Source organism: Leopardus geoffroyi, chromosome C3 (genome assembly GCF_018350155.1).
Source record: "Leopardus geoffroyi isolate Oge1 chromosome C3, O.geoffroyi_Oge1_pat1.0, whole genome shotgun sequence".
NCBI lineage: Eukaryota > Metazoa > Chordata > Mammalia > Carnivora > Felidae > Leopardus > Leopardus geoffroyi.
The window spans coordinates 26,087,922-26,103,918 of NC_059338.1; the positions used below are offsets into that span (position 1 = coordinate 26,087,922).

The following is a 15,997-nucleotide window of genomic DNA, read 5'->3' on the forward strand; positions in this document are numbered from 1 at the left end:
GGCCACACCGCTGTCCCAGACCTCTGAGCCACCTCCCACCTCCTGAATCCGATTGTTTTGAATGCTTGGTAGGGGGTGAGGTTTTTTTTCCCACTTCGTCTCTCTCTCTCTCTTTTAAGGTTTATTTACTTATTTTTGAGAGAGAGGGAGAATCCCAAGCAGGCTCGTCACTGTCAGTGCAGAGCCTGCTACGAGGCTCTATCTCCGGAACCGTGAGATCATGACATGAGCCGAAGTTAAGAGTCAGACGCTTAACCAACTGAGCCACCCAGACTCCCTATCCCACCTCTTCTCTCTCTGTTTTTTTAAATGATCAGTCTTTCAAAGGCTGATATATGAACTCCTGCTAAAATCAGATAGCTACTTGGATATTCTTTCTTACTCTTTGTGATCTTATTAGCGGACTACGGTAACATTTGAAAGTTAATATCCAGTTTTTCTTAGACTGCCTTGGCTTTGGCTGCCACTGGGAGGTACCGGTGACAGCTGTTCATCTTGAGCTCAGTTTCTGTGAATTTTCTGTTCTTGGCGATTCCTTTATGTTGCAGCAAAATAATACAGATCCTTGGGGCAGATTTTTAAATAGCCTGGAGCTCTTCTCTTGTACTGTTTCTCTATTTTATCTTGCTCATAGTATTATTGCTTGCTGTGGTTTTGGGTTGTTACCTGGTACCTCAACAAGCCTTTGTGTGTGGCTTTTTTTTTTTTTTTTTAATTTTTTTTAATGTTTTTATTTATTTTTGACATAGTGAGCGCGCGCGCGCATGAGCAGGGGAGGGGCAGAGAGAGAGAGAGAGAGAGAGGGAGACACAGAATCTGAAGCAGGCTTCAGGCCCCGAGCTGTCAGCACAGAGCCCGACACGGGGCTCGAACTCACGGACTGCGAGATCATGACCTGAGCCGAAGTCGGACATTCAACCGACTGAGCCACCCAGGCGCCCTGTTTTTTTTTTTTTTTTTTTGGTCTGTCCACATAAATGAGGACGATCCAGAAACATTAACTGACCTCAGATAATCAGTGTAATGTACCTCATTAGTCATCTGGAGTGCCCATTATTAATACTATTGATTTATGATCAAACCAGTTTTTCCTGTCGTGATTAAGGCTTAAAATGTTAATGCTGTGTTCGTTTTTAAATGGCTAAAAGCAGATCGGTCAGGGTACCTATGGGAACAATCAGTGAAGCTGGCCTTAATGTGATAAAGGCATGGTATTGAGTCCTGTGCAGTACGTTCTTCTGCTGCAAGCATTTTTTTAAAAAAAAATCAATTCAAGAAGTTTTTACGTTTTACGTTGAGAGATCTGAAAAGTGCCAGATAAACTTTTTATCCTCCTGAACTGTATAAAGTTTCAATTCGATTTTTAACAATGTAGCATCCAGGAGAGTTTATATCGCATAATTGCTCGTCTGTCCTGAGGCAGTTGGGGCTATATTTTTATTGCCGGTTTTCATCCGTGCTTGAACTTTTACTTTAAAAATCAGGTTAAAAGCAAAGTTTATAAATGGGTACTTTTCTTTCATAACTTGGACATTGTTTTTTAACCATTTTATACCTTCAAGTGGCATGTCCTCTCCCCCCCACCCCCCCGCCCCATTCCAGATGACATCTGGGAGGATTTTCTTCACCTTGTTCTCTTCTTACACTTCCTAGTTAATATTTCACAGCAGCCCATTTAAGGATGTCCCTCAGAGGTTGAACAGCTTCTATGGAATAATCAGGGAAGTGTTCGTTTGATTTTACTATTCAGGATTTTATTTGTTGACCAGTTGTTGGTGCATAGAAATGCCGACAGTAGGTTTCATTCACATTTCACCATATTGGGTTCTAAGGTGATGAGAATGTCAGTCAAGGAACAGGGGGGCTTGAACAACGGTCTGTTGCTCATTTGTTAACCACTTAGTGACTGATTAGTCTAATATAGGAAAGATTAAAAGGTGTAGCACCCTAGAATTTCCTTTCCTCTACTTACTGCGCTTTTTGGATTGTAAAGCATTTGCTTAACCAGGTTAGAAAACGGTTATTAGCAGCTTAGCAAATGTGTAGAACACTACTGATCATTTTGCTTTTATTCCCCTTTGGGGCAGTGCTGAGGAAAGTCTTGGGGTGGGGGTTTGGGATTTGGATTTTTTGTTGCTTCAGTAAAGGGTAAATGCGATTCGGAGTCGGTTTTCACTTAAAGGGGGGATTCTTAGCCCACGTGTGCGCGTCAGCCATCATCCAGCATCCGTCAGTACTTATGTGCTTGTGGGCTACCGGGCGAAGTTGATGCTAAAAGAAATCTTTTTGTGTCTAATCTCTTTAGCAGGGGGAGCAATCTCAGAACTGTTATGAAGACCCTTGAAGTTCTTCGTTCTTCCCCCACTTTGCCATCATGTGGCCTCTGGACACTGTGGTCAGTCATTTGAGATTGACTTTAATTTAACACAAAGGCCTCTACCTCCGACCCAGGAGGTGGAAGGAGCGAATCGTATGTTCGAATGAAGAAGTGAATTATGGAAGAAGAGGATACGGCCCTTCCCTTCCAAGCAGAAGTCCAAATAGGCTCTCAGGAATGAGGATTCGTGAAGATATCAAGCAGGAGTTTTGACTCATTCAGGCTTCAATGCTTAGTTCTGTTGCTGGACAAAAGAGACCAGTGTTGCTCCTCTAACTGTTGTACCCAGGATCATTTTGACCTGACATTTCCTGTCTCCTGTTAGCCTTTCATCCTCCATGCATGTCCTCGAGTGACTTATTCTTATCTGAAGTTTTGCAGCCGGTGTCCTAGAAAAACTTCTGTTGCATATTCTGTCTTCCATTTTTAAACTCCCTCTCTTGCCAGATACCTCCTCTATTTCCATTTTGCGTACAGAGGAGGGGCAGAAAAGAAAGTGCTTGAAAGAGTTCGTTTTCAGAAAGGGAAGAAAGATAAGAAAGGCCCCCTCTTCTTAACATACCCCATTTTGCTCAAGAAGCTGGCCTGTAAGAGGGTCAAGGCTTTTCTTTGTTTTCCTGGCATTGCATGGTTTCCTCCAGTGGTGGTTCATTCTCATTAATCATGGTTTTTGAAAATAGCTAGTCTCATCCATCTGCAGCAAAGAATCATCCGTAGTTCACACTGCTTCGCCTGCACTGGCTTCCGGAGAGGGGAACAGACCAAGGGGTCTCTCAGCAAGCTGCGTTTTTATTGGGGTGGGGGATCTATGCAAACGACTAAAGTCAGACCGTCCGAAATCAAAGCAGCAGTGACAACATAGTTCAAATCAAAGATCAAGGAGAAAAAAAAATTTTTTTATCATTGCCTATGGATAGCCGTCCTTCCCATCGGTCATTACGTTTCTCCCTTCTTGTATTCCCGCTCCTTCTCCCTGCCACCTGTTGTCAGTCTCTTCCTTTCTGTGAAAGGTTGCTTAGCTTTTTAAGAAAATTTTTTACTTTCTGCTTTTTGCTTTTGCTGTTCTTTGTATAAAAAGTAGCAAATTGGATGGACGCATCCATGAGGTGTTTGAAATTCTCTGTAAACCCAGAGTCCAGAGACCAGGTGTGGAGAGGGCTGGCCGGCCCGGCGGGAGGCGCTTACCCTGGGTGGCCAGCTCCGTGGTATTCTCAAAGGAGAGTGTCAGCACTGTGCTGCTTGTGAGCTCCACCGGCCGCTGGGTGCTTCTGTAGCCGGCCAGACAAGTTGATTATCTTTTGGATTTTAAGAGAGCAATCAAAGTAGACATACATCAGGAAGAGCCTCTTTCTCCCACTCCATCTTTTAGAACCAGAACATTCAGTAGTTGAAGTAAGAGCTCCCCCTGAGTCAGTTGCAAAATGTCTGTAGTTTTAGATGCCACCACTTTCTTCCCCTCAGATGTTTGTGAATTTCATTTTGTATTTCACATCAGACCGGTGGTTGAGATTGGCGAGTGGCTCTTTAGACACGTGTTTTGTTTTGTTGACCTCGTTTCCATTCCATTTCTCTGTGTGCTGTGCACCGTCACAAGCTGTGTGACAACGGAAGGCTCTGCCCCACTTCCTGGACGAAGTAACGTGGTGTCTGTCCTCTGCTCGTGCACTGGGACGCTTATGCCGTGTCCACCTCCTAAGCCGGCTGCTGAGAAAATCAGCTTCAGCTCTGTCAGGTTGTCTCTGGCAGCCGTTCCTAATAATTATTTATGCTTTGGAATTTCTTTCAGCTCCTGGAACTTTCCATCCAGTTTGATTTTCTCAGTGTGTACAACATATGCATATTCTCTTCTCTTTTGTCATTCCTCCCCCTCCCCCCATTTTGTTTTTTAATGTTCCATAGTTTTGTACAAGATGAGACTTAGCCTTGGGTACTTCTTGCTGAAGCTTTAATGCTTTGTAAATAAAAGCGGATGTTTATTAAAGAACAGGTGTAGATGTTTGTTTGTAGACACTGATCGCTTCCGAAACTCACCAGCCACTTTGATTTGTATGACCAAAAATGCAGTTTACTGTTGCTGACGTTCGATCTTTCTGTGTGGAGATGCAGACCTGGGAGGGGTACGGCGGTGGTCGCGGAGTCTGGAGTTCGGCCTCTAGACGAGATTATAAACAAACAGTTGAAGAAGAGAGTTGGTATTAAATCGCAAAGATTGTCTAGGAATGGTCTCTCCAAATTTTTTAACTCTGTAAGTGTGTGTGAGTGCTTGATAGAGGCCGCAGTGCCGGGAGATATTCTGGATGTTACAGAAATGCATGCGAGGGTATTCCCTCCTTCCAGGCATCTTTCTTAAAGCATAAATACCATTGAATTCCTCTTTACTAGACTTAAAAAATCTAGACTAAATAAAACTCATTGAAATAGCTTTCAAACCCATAAAGTCAGTTTAAGTCTTTGATTTTAATCATTGTCAAATCATTGTCAAATTTTAGCAGTGTCTACTGCTAATTTTTTCTGTCCTGTGACTAAGAATCCGTCTTTGACATCATAGCTGTTTCATAGCAACCTTGACCTGAGTGAGTGATGAGCTCCTCTGGTCTGTAAAGGGAGTAGGCCAAGAAGTAGGCAGGATTAGGTGTCTTCTTTCCTAGAAGACACCTTCAGTGCCCTTGGAAAGGAAGCATGGTAGAATGGGAGAGAGGAGCCATACTGGGCATATTCCGCCCTCCCCTCCCCCTGCCCTTGCTGATAAACATTTGGATTCTCAAAGGGTGGCTTGGTCCTTGTCTTCATGAATTCTCATTTCTTTCTTTTCTTTTTTATTTTTTTTAATGTTGGTTTTTTTTTTTTTTTTTTTTTTTTTTTTTTTTGAGAGAGAGACCGAGCACAAGCAGGGGAGGGGCAGAGAGAGAGGGAGACACAGAATCTGAAGCAGGCTCCAGGCTCTGAGCTGTCAGCACAGAGCCCGACACGAGGCTTGAACTCATGAACTGTGAGATCATGACCTGAGCTAAAATTGGAAGCTTAACTGACTGAGCCGGGCGTCCCCATGAATTCTCATTTCTATTTAAAATTTCTTACATGTGAACAGTGTTTCGCACTTTACAAAGTGTTTTCGTGTACAGTTTTATCATTTGATGCCCAAGGTGGCCTTCCTGAAGTCGGCAAGGAGGTCTTAATTTACAAAGCAGCAAATAGAAATCGAAATTGAGGAAGGATCAGTCAGCTGCATCCCAGTCCAGAGTTCTTAATCCTTTTTTTACAGAAGGTTTAGGAGACTTTAAAATCAGTAATAACTTAATGCAACATAATTTTTTTTTTTTTTTGACTTGGTATTTGATCTCTTACTTGGTCAGATTTAACTGAGGTTTTGAAGCTCGTTAATTTGGATCCCACACCTTGGAGAGGAGGAGCAGGGGTAAGGAAGAATGTAGCTTCACTACGCCTTTGACGTCATTTGGAGATTCGCTTCAGCTCCTGAAGTCTCTTCCCGAGAGGGTGGATTGAAATTCATTACAAGGGCCTGAGAAGAATGGAGACTGGTCAAATAGTCACTAACAAGAGCAAGTCAAGCAGCGAAGTGGGGACTTGTTTTCCTGCCTCGTGGCCTCGCCCCTTTCGCAAGGACTGGACTTGTGTTTATTGAGTTGCAGTGTTTCGCCGACAGTGGGTGCTGCGCCCTGTCTTGTGACATTGAACGCTATCTCGTGTCAAAGGAAGTAAGCTGTGATATCATAGAGGATTCACTTGGAACTCTGCGGGGTGCTGGCTGACGGTGATGAGATGCCCACCGAGACATGAAGATTTCAGCTGCTGGTCTCATCCTTGGGAGCCTGGTGTTAGCCTTCTCTCTGCCTTGGGTGGTGGCTTTGCCAAAAACACTGGCCATCCCTAAGAAGCTGCAAGAAGCCGTGGGGAAGGTGGTTGTCAATGCCACAACCTGTACTGTCACCTGTGGCCTTGGCTACAAGGAAGAGACAGTCTGCGAGGTGGGCCCTGATGGTGTGAGAAGAGAGTGTAAATCTCAGCGCTTGGAATGTCTGACCAACTGGATCTGTGGAATGCTCCATTTCACCATTCCCAAAGGGAAGGGATTTGAGCTCAGCTGTCTGAGTTCAGACATCCTGGAGATTGGGCAGGAAGCATTCCGGTTCACCTGGAGACTTGCCCGGGGTATCATCTCTACTGATGATGAGATCTTCAAACCCTTCCGAGCCAGTACCTACTTTGTGAGGTTTCCCTCTGTTCAGGAGTACGACTCTGGGACATACCGGTGTGATGTGCAGCTGTTAAAAAACTTGAGACCTGTCAAGAGACTCTATTTTGGGCTGCGGGTCCTTCCCCCTGACTTGGTGAACCTGAATTTCCATCAATCCCTCACCGAGAATCAGAAGTTAGTTGATAAGGGCCTGGAAGTGAATCTAGACAACCAGTCCGAGCCTCACCGCCCACGGTGGAAGAAGAAGGTGGCTGTAGCCTTGGGAATAGGAGTTGTCGGTGGAGTGGCTGGTGGTGTATTGATGGCCATTGCTCTGGGCTTTGGGCTGAGGGTGGTCTATAGAAGTGCTGGCCTTGAGTCCTTAAAAGCCCTGAAGGACTGGCTGCCCAGGACCCTGGACTGGCTGTTTAGGAAGCCAAGCTAGCTCTTCAAAGGATTGTCTGGCTGAGTGATTGTGGCTCAGCCAGGAGGGAGGGCTTCCACTGCCAAAAGTGAGTGGGGCCCGGGGACAGGGGCAACACCATGGTAGCGTGATGGGCAGTGCTCTGCCTCTCCGTGTCCCAGATGGATCTCTTCCTGATCTTTCCTGCCCACGTGGCACCTCCCCTGTCCCCGGGAAGAAGATTCTGTCTTCAAGCTCGCAGTCATTATCTTTCACAATTTGAGGCCTCTCTACCTCCATCCCTTCCTCTGAGTGGTATAATCACATAAAGGATATATTAATAGCTTGTCTAGTGGAAACCTTTTTTTCCTCTTCAATAAAAATAATTCACAGTGGCTGTGTGTAGACCTGACCTTCTCTGCTCTTTAGTAAAAATCTCCTGCATATGTGTAAGTTGTCCCATAATCAACCTAGCTCTCCTCTTTCTTCGATTTCTTAGACATTGAGCACATCGCTTTGGAGGAGGGCATATGCCCATGTGTGGCCACGCCAAGGCGATTAGTAATGGCATCTGACCCGGGGATCTAACAGTCACTCAATACATTGCTCCTTCTCTACACCCCCAGTGAACCCTCTGTGTTCAGTGTTAAAGACTCCTGGTAAAACGCTGGGCTCTTCACCTGGTAGGTTTCCCCTGAACAAGTTCCTTGGCTTGCCTCCTGCTCCTGTTCTTCTGGCTCTTGCAGTGCCCTGACGTGTGTGTTCCTGGAAAGGTCAAGTGTATTGGTTTCTTCCAGCAGCCAAGGCCGTCCAAGGAGGGACTAAGACCTTCCTACCTCCGTAGGAAATAAATCCTAAGACCCTCAGAGGCCATCGAGGCAGTGTGAGGTAATTAGCTGATGGAATTGTCAGGGAAGAGGCTCAGCCACCACCTGAGCTCATTCTGAGAGAATTAGAGCATTTCTTCTCCTCACTTTTCTCTAGCTGCAGACATGGTAGCCGATACGAAGACTCGGACTAGTGGTTCTCTTCTCTAGCTATGTGTCTGAATCACCTGGATAAACTTTTGAAACATAAGATTCCTGAGCCCCAACCCTGAGGATGCTAACTCAGTTAAAATTACGACTAATGGCTCATTATTATTCTATTAAAAACAATTTCAGGGGCACCTGGCTGGCTCCGTCGGTAGAGCGTGTGACTCTTGGTCTCGGGGTCATGAGTTTGAGTCCCATGGTTTAGGTTAATTAAAAGAAAAAAAAACGTTAAAAAATAATTTCCACGCCGTAGAAAAGTGGAAAAAAAAAGTTTGATGACAACCCATAGATCCTCTGCTTAGATTCACCAACTGTGAATGTTTTGCTACATCTATCTTTCTGAATAGATGCTGATTATACTGAACACTTGGAAGCTAGGCACAGACATTGTGACCCTTTACTCCTAGATCGTGTATGCATCTGCTAATAAAGATTCTTCTGTACAACTGCAACATCTTCACGCCTAAGAAAGTGAACAATTCCCTAATCTTGCGTATGGTTGTTACTTCTCTGTCTTGCCCAACTTCTAAAATCTGATAGCCTTTTAACGTTTGATCCAGGATCGAATGAAGGTCCACATATTACCTTTGGTTGTTTCTCTTAAGTCTAGTTTTACAACAGACCTCCTGGGTTTTTTTGTTGCTGTTTTGCATGACGTTGATCTTATTGAAAAGTCTAGCTGGGGGCGCCTGGGTGGCGCAGTCGGTTAAGCGTCCGACTTCAGCCAGGTCACGATCTCGCGGTCCGGGAGTTCGAGCCCCGCGTCAGGCTCTGGGCTGATGGCTCAGAGCCTGGAGCCTGTTTCTGATTCTGTGTCTCCCTCTCTCTCTGCCCCTCCCCCGTTCATGCTCCGTCTCTCTCTGTCCCAAAAAAAATAAATAAACGTTGAAAAAAAAAAATTAAAAAAAAAAAAAAAAAAAAGAAAAGTCTAGCTGGGCCGATTGTCCTGGATAGTGCCCCACAGTCCGGGTTTGTCGTCGTTGTCACATGACCGGATTGCGGAGGAATGGATCTTCAACATTTTTTGATGACAGCTCCACACAAATGATGTCCACTGCTCACCACAGGTGCACGGTGTCGGGTGATTCGTTACCGATACGATACACGTGACGATTTGGTTAAGGTGGTGACTGCCCCGTCTCTCCAGAGGTGTATTTTTTTTTTTTTTCCTCTTGTAATCACTTATTTGTGGGACAATACTTTGTGATGATCTGGTTTCCTAAAAGCCATGAACGCCTTGGAATCCATTCACGATCCTTGCTTATTACCTGCTGGGAACTGCAGCGTCTTTAATGTGCCCTTGCTGTACTTATGAGGCTGCATTTTTCTGCAAAGAAGAGCTACTCTTTATTTTTGAGCTCTCCGTGGATTCTCTTTTTTAGTGCATTATATATAATCCATTAATGTCTCATTTCTGGTGTTTAAATTGTCCCCAATTTTGGCCAGTGGGAGTCTCTTCGCTTGTCCTTTTATTGTGGTCCCATTTGACTTGGAGCATGTCCTTGCTTTCTAGAACCACAAAATGCCTCAGATCCACATTTGGACTTTGCTTTCTCCGAGGGATTCTGGTTTCCTTTTGGTGTAGGCAACAGTATTTAGAAGCCAAGGTCTGGTCTGGGTGCTAAAAGCACTCACCGCCACTGGGGGGTCATTGCTCTTAGGTTCTTTCATTGCCCCAGATACACATCAATCTTAGGAGTTCAGAGCATCTCTGCTTTTCAGAAGCTTTATAGGTAATTCTGGTGGAGAGCGAACATTGAAGACCACTGGCGTAGGCCCACGCAAAGTCTACAATTTACTGTAGACCTATTTTGAAAAGATCTTAAATTTTCCGCACCCCCTTTCCCCCATTCTCTCTACCTCAGAGGGAACGGGCTTCGGAAGACCTGGGCTGTGCTTCTGTTTCTGCCGTTGACTGTAGCTGAGCGGGTGGACTGACCCACCTGTGTGGGGGGGGGGGCAGGTGAGCGCAGTCCTGCCAGTGAAACTGCTGGAAGCCGTGAAGGGCTGGACATGAGTTAGAGAAGGTTTCTAATGAGGCACCTTCGTTTGGCTGTGGACAGTGTGTTCAAGCCCTCGGGAGAGCGCTTGCTATCCCTGGAAAGACCATAAAACAGGATCTTTAATGAACTCCGTGTGATGTTGCTGAGGGGGGAGGAGGGCTCAAGGGGCACGTTGCCCATTTTACAGATGGAGAGCCAGACCCAAGAAGAGTCAAGTGACCCGTCCGGCCCCTGTTGCAAGCCACTAGTCGAGCATGGGATGGAATATTGTGCAGCTCTAGGCTCATGGCCTTCTGTGCTTTGGGCTCTTGAATGTTGACTCAGAGGATGGGAAGGGATTGAACAGGGAAGAGGAAAGGAAAAAACAAACCCCAAACCCCTCCAAGGTGTTATTAAAGACCGGAACTCAGTTCAGTTTACTGAATCCCGTGCATGTAGTCCTCCTCTGGAGGGATGGTCAGGGCCATGCCGACTGACCGAAATTTAGGTTCCAGGCTGGCCGGTGCTCCCAGCAGCCCCTCTGGATGCAGAGTGGAAGAAGGGATTAGCCTATCGCACAGCTGTCCGCGCCGGCCCCTCCTGGGGGCTCAGGGGGCCCTGGGCGCATCGCTAAGCGCGGAGGAGCAGGGCCTCCGCTTGCCCCCGTCTCCCTCTTCTCCGGGGAAGGCGGTGGGGCGCAGTCAGCACGGAGCCCTTCCGCTTTGTATGGAAAGACTCAAACGCGGGGCTGTGCCAGTGGGTCTCTGTGCACATCTCAGAGCTAGTGGAAGCCCGGCAAGTGTTTGTTGAACGCAGGGGAGAATATTGCAGCTGCAAAACGTTGAGTAGGAATTCAGATTTTCTTGGCTGCTGAGAGCAGAGACTGGCGGCAACCTTGCTGGTTGGCGGCCACTATAACCCTGCAGGGAGAAGATTTCCCTTTGGTACCGTTGAGTCTGGAACTGTCAAATGTCTTAGAAATCAGGGAAGCCCGAAGCAATACCGTCATGAGCAGTGTTCGCTGCCCCGTGTTAGGTAAAGCCAGCGCGGCCGGCAAGACGCCTGCTTGCACTCTGCTTAGGCCTGTCTTTTTTGTTGTTGTTGTTTTTAATGTTTATTTTTGAGACAGAGAGAGACAGAGTGCAAGTGGGGGAAGGGCAGAGAGAGAGGGAGACACAGAATCTGAAACAGGCTCCAGGCTGTGAGCTGTCAGCACAGAGCCCAACGCGGGGCTCGAACCCACGAGCCATGAGATCATGACCTGAGCCGAAGTCGGACGCTTAACCGACTGAGCCACCCAGGCGCCCCTGCTTAGGCCTGTCTTAAAGCCCCTTGGCTCAGTTCTTCCCCCTCCCAGGCCTACGTGAAGCAGGAGGGGCTGTGTCTTGTCTTGTTCCTTCCTTCGAGCTGACTGTGTGGGGGGAAGGCATCGGCCACAAGACTGGGGTTCGAGACCAGGACAGGAGGCATGCTTCGGCCTGACAATAAAAACACCCACGGCAGGTGCCAGCTGCCTCAGCAGGTTGAGAAATCATCTTTATTTAAGAACTGCCTGCTACCAGAGTCAATAAATAACTACCATTACAAGAAGTACAAGAGAGACAAACGATAGGCCAGTGGAAGTGGTTCCATTTCGACAAAATCGGGGTCAAGTCGGGGGTCCGAAGAAGTCCCAGCCCTCGCCCGGCTGTGAGACTAAGCTATGCAGGCCCTGGATGGGGCTGGGTAAGTTGGAGTCTAGGGGCCAAGGCAGGGTGCACCTCAGCTAAGGACACTCAGCTTCCTGGGCTTCGGGGCAAAGTTATCTGACCTATTTTTTTCCTCCCCAGCTTCCCTTTATTATCCTGCCTTCCTAAAGTCTATGACCCTATATACAGCTACCGGGCACCTCTCTCTATGGAGCTTTTAGAAGTCCCTTAAAAATGCCCACCTCGTCCCTCACACCACCCCAGGAGCCTCTCTGGCAACCTCATTCATCCCAGGATGAAGCCCAGGGTCGGTCTGACTGGGGAAATGGGGCACCACACTTGAGCCTCAAAACCAGGTTTGAGGAGAAGTCTAGCCCTCTCACCAACCCGGAGATGCCCAGCCGGCCGTCCCACATCTGAGCCAGGAAGAGAAAAGGGAGTCCTCTGGGCAGGGAGGAGATCAAGGGAGTAAAGCATCCTCAGCCAGCTTGGGTTCTTGCCCCGAGGGGACTAGATGGCCCTGGTGCTGTCTTCCACTCTTCCGAGAAAGAGTACCTGAGGTGAGCCTTCCCCCCTGGTGACACGGCTGTCACTACCCCTGCGGGAAGAGGCTGCAGCAAAAAGGGGCTGCAAGACTCCTCCGGTGCTGATCTAAACCTCAGCCCTGGAAGGACATCCAGCAGCATGTCCTCACACCCCCAGACTCCACCTCACCTAGACCCCAGGCCAACAGCTGTCAGAATTCCTCCAAGGTCCCTAGAAAAGGAAGAAACCTCTTGACCACTCACCTTTGGGCCTCATTGCAGAAGCTCTTCCCCGTGTCTAATCTCAGATTTCCTGTTATTTTATCAAAAGGGAAAAAAAAGCCCCTCCTCATGGCCTTTCTGTTCCGTGGCCCGTCTGTACCATTTGATGGCCTGGCTGGGCCGCGAGACCCATCTGGAGACAGCTCCTGTCCCCCTGAGGGTGAGGTATACGTCGAGACTGTTAGAGCAACGGGGACCGAGTAGCCAAGACCAGGGGCAAAGGGACCTGTAGGCTGAGCCGAAATATACGCAGGACAGAGAGACACTGTCCCCCTTGGCCCCGAAGCAGTGTCTGCAGACGGGCTCTGTCCCTAGTCCTCAAGGCACTTACTGGCCACTCAGCTGTGGGGTAAAGTACTTGTTTGTGGCCGGCTGTCTCCCTTGTCGCCGCCGCCGAGGCCTGGCATGTGAGAGGGGAGAGATCCCAAATCGAGTACTGAGCACAGCAGGAGTGAGACGCAGCCCATCGGAGCAGAGAAGATGCAAACGAGAGGCCCCTCGGGCAGGAAGGGGCTCTCTTGCCTGCACGCAAGCTCCCGTATGATAAGCCACCTCAACAGGAGGCTAGTCTATTTGATAAGCCTGCACGTCCTCAGGTCCCCTACTGTCTTACTAAACCTTACTCCGTACTCTGCCTGAGGTCTCGGGTGCAGGAGCCTGCATCTTAATATACAGCTCTGCTTCTTTCCGACAAGTCTGATTAGGTTTTCCTGGGCTGGGTTTCCTAGGTTTTCCAGAGGGTCTCCTTTCCTCCCCTTTGCTAACGGGCCTCATTAGAACTAAGACTCTTGGTCATGAGTGCCTTTGGACTCCAGCAAGTTTAGGGACTGCAGTCTCCGGCTGTACCCGTGAGGTCCTGGGCCAGACCAGCTCATCCCTCTGCCCCAGCATCTAGACACCTGTCCTCCTGTTTCCCCTGCCGCAGCCCAAGGCAGTGAGGAAAGACTCAGCTAAACCTTGGAGGAAGGTTTCTTACCCTCGGCGTCCCCCTTCTGATAGAGCTGAGGACAGGCCCGCTCACAGCCACAGGGGACCAGGAAGGGTGCTAGACCGCGTGGGGTCTCCGTGTTCAGAATGTGGTCATTTAGCTGAGCCCGCAGCACCTTGCACGGGGGTGGGGGAGATGGATAGGGGCGGGTGAGGAGGGTTTGGTCAACGGCTCCAGGGAGGCAGTCCTGGGCCGGGGGTGGGGTGGTGGGTGTAGCAGTAACCCGGAGAAGTGGTGTCGAGCTGACGTTTTAAAAAAATTGTAGCGGGTAAACATCAACATAAGCCTGCCCAGGAAAAGAGAGCAGGACTTAAAAGTTAAAAACCCATAACAAAATAGAGCTCTAACTGTAAACTACAGAAGCCTGGCTCTGGGGTCCTCGGCGGGCCTATCCCCGACAAGATGCCTGTCCCACTGCTCTATTGTGTGAAGGGCCACCTCTCACAGCACGGGCTCTGGGGCTTCCTGACTGTGCCACCACTGCTGCCTGGATTCGTGAGATTCCTGTCCTTGCTCTGGTGCCTTTTCTTGGAGCAAGGGGAAGGGCGGCAGAGCGCTGAGGGCCCAGCAGAAGCCAGACTCGAGAAGCGAAGGATCGCTGTCTCCTGGCGTCGGCCCGCGCCTTGGCCTGGGACCCAGCCGTGCCGATCACCCCACCTGAACCTCTTGAAGCAGGATTTTCATAGCCCACTGCCCTTCTTACCACCTTCTTAACCAGGCAGTAGCCATTCAGCACTGCCCCCTTCGTCGGGACGGACAGCCTGGGTAGGAAGGTCAGACAGGCTGTGTGACCTCGGGAAGTCCCTAACCCCTCCGTTTCCTCATCTGTAAAGTAAGGGGCTTGGGCGAGTTGGGCTCAGAAGCCTCCTCCAGCTCTGATGTCCTGTGACTGGTAATGTACCCAGAGCCCATGCTAGGATGCCCCTAAATTTATTAGCGCCTTTTTCTTCAGAGGAAATGCAAAAGAGCAGTCGGAGGCAGCCTGGGGGACAGGTCCTGCCAGGTGGTCCAGGGTATTCCTGGGAGCAACCAGGGCCACATGTATCCTTTGCCCTTCTCAGAAGACTCTCGGCTCCAGAATACCCAGAACCGATGCGGCCTTACCGTCCCAGGCTTGAGCGAGTCAGTGCTGGAGAGTGGCGGCGGCCTGGGGCCTGCGGGCTGAGCTGGAGGAAGTGGATGGGCACACGAGTCTTGTCTCCTGTCTCCTGTCCACACCCTCGAGGGGCCGTGCAGGATGGGTCTTGGTGGGGTGGGGGACCTCCCCGAGATAAGCCCTTTAGTCACTCAGCCACCCGTCGTGGCTTCTGTCACTCCGGGGGTGATAGGGTCAGGTTGGCAGTGTTGGCTAAGAGGGCAACGTCACCTGCATTGGGACTGTGCCTTCGGGCCAAGCCTGGTGCCCCTTTCTACCAGGTGTCTCCGCTCCTCAAACCCTTTTAGCTCTTACCCCCGACACTCTGGGATCTCATCCCCTAAAGTTCAGGCTCCTGGCCCGGACTTTGGGGCACTGGTTTTCTGCCACCTGCATAGGTAGCAGGGCCCCTAGGGAGTCATCAAGGACAATGTCAGGGTCCAGCTGTGCTGCCCCTCGAGGAAGTAGGGGAGTTCTTTGTCCCGGGTTTGGCCCTATCCTTAGGCCGAGGAACGTTGATGTCTGTGTTTCGTCCTACTGCAGGGCATTTGCATCCAGTGTTCCCACCGGGCCCCACACCCCGCTGTCAGGGGACAGAGTCCATCTGTGGTATCAGAGCGCCCTCTCCCCCGACGTGCAGACACACATTTCAAACCCCCTTCTTCCCCTGGGCCTGTTGCTTCCATCCAGGCGCCCCAGAGGACCCAGGCATAGGGTTCGGTATCATCATGGAAGTTGCTGCCTGGTGTCTTTTGACTTAAAGAAAAAAAAAAATCCTTGCGCGGGTTCTATCCTGTGGCAGAATGTGAAATATCCTACCTCCTATGAAAAGGGCACTGTTTAAAATAGGTATTGAAAACCAGCCATTCTCAGGCACAGTGTTGAGCCACCTTGGCATCAGGAAGGGACCAGGGCCAGCTGGCTGCGTCCATCAGAGGTGGGTGTCCGGCTGTGGCAGAGAGGGAGGGGCGCCACGATCAGAGCTCCAGGTAGCCTAGGAGGACCAGCATTGCCACGGACGGGGAGAGAATGACACCGGGACGCGGGGCCGGGCGGATTGCGGAGTTCTCCACCATCATGCTTGTGCCTGAAACCAGCAGGTGGAAGAGCGGGGCTGTGTCCAGTGGGCTCGGGGCCGGCCTGCCCCCACCCCACCCTCAGGACAGGATCCAGACCTTTGCTAAGGAGACTCAGGGTGGGCCACTTCAGGGCCCGGAGGTGTCCTCAGGCCTATTCCTACAGCATGTTGTAAGACCTTTGCTTCTGCGGTCTTCAGACTGGCCCTGCACCCCATGAAAGGGACACCCTCCTCTGTGACCTTCGGGGATGTTGGGGCTGGGGGCCTGGCAAGGACGGTTCTAGCACCCGTTACACTTGGTTCCTGCCTAC

General features: G+C 49.5%; 3 protein-coding genes across 8 annotated transcripts in view; 2 read left to right on the plus strand and 1 right to left on the minus strand.

Moving 5' to 3' along the window:
* Positions 1-4,358, plus strand: part of RBBP5 (RB binding protein 5, histone lysine methyltransferase complex subunit) — a 36,332-nt gene extending 31,974 nt beyond the window's left edge. For both annotated transcript variants that reach the window (XM_045456290.1, XM_045456292.1), the window contains exon 14: positions 2,306-4,358. In XM_045456290.1, the coding sequence (XP_045312246.1) occupies positions 2,306-2,334 (29 nt within the window). In that variant the 3' untranslated portion in view covers positions 2,335-4,358. The remainder of the gene's footprint in view (positions 1-2,305) is intronic.
* Positions 4,359-5,383: 1,025 nt separating this feature from the next.
* On the plus strand, positions 5,384-7,377 carry TMEM81 (transmembrane protein 81). Its single transcript, XM_045456293.1, has one exon. The coding sequence runs from the start codon at positions 6,172-6,174 to the stop codon at positions 7,015-7,017; it is 846 nt and encodes a 281-aa protein (XP_045312249.1). The 5' UTR covers positions 5,384-6,171; the 3' UTR covers positions 7,018-7,377.
* Positions 7,378-11,509: 4,132 nt separating this feature from the next.
* Positions 11,510-15,997, minus strand: part of CNTN2 (contactin 2) — a 32,833-nt gene continuing 28,345 nt past the window's right edge. For 4 of the 5 annotated variants that reach the window (XM_045456295.1, XM_045456297.1, XM_045456294.1 and 1 more), the window contains one exon: positions 11,510-15,695. In XM_045456295.1, the coding sequence (XP_045312251.1) occupies positions 15,586-15,695 (110 nt within the window). In that variant the 3' untranslated portion in view covers positions 11,510-15,585. The remainder of the gene's footprint in view (positions 15,696-15,997) is intronic. The other variant, XR_006706971.1, reaches the window with a different exon arrangement.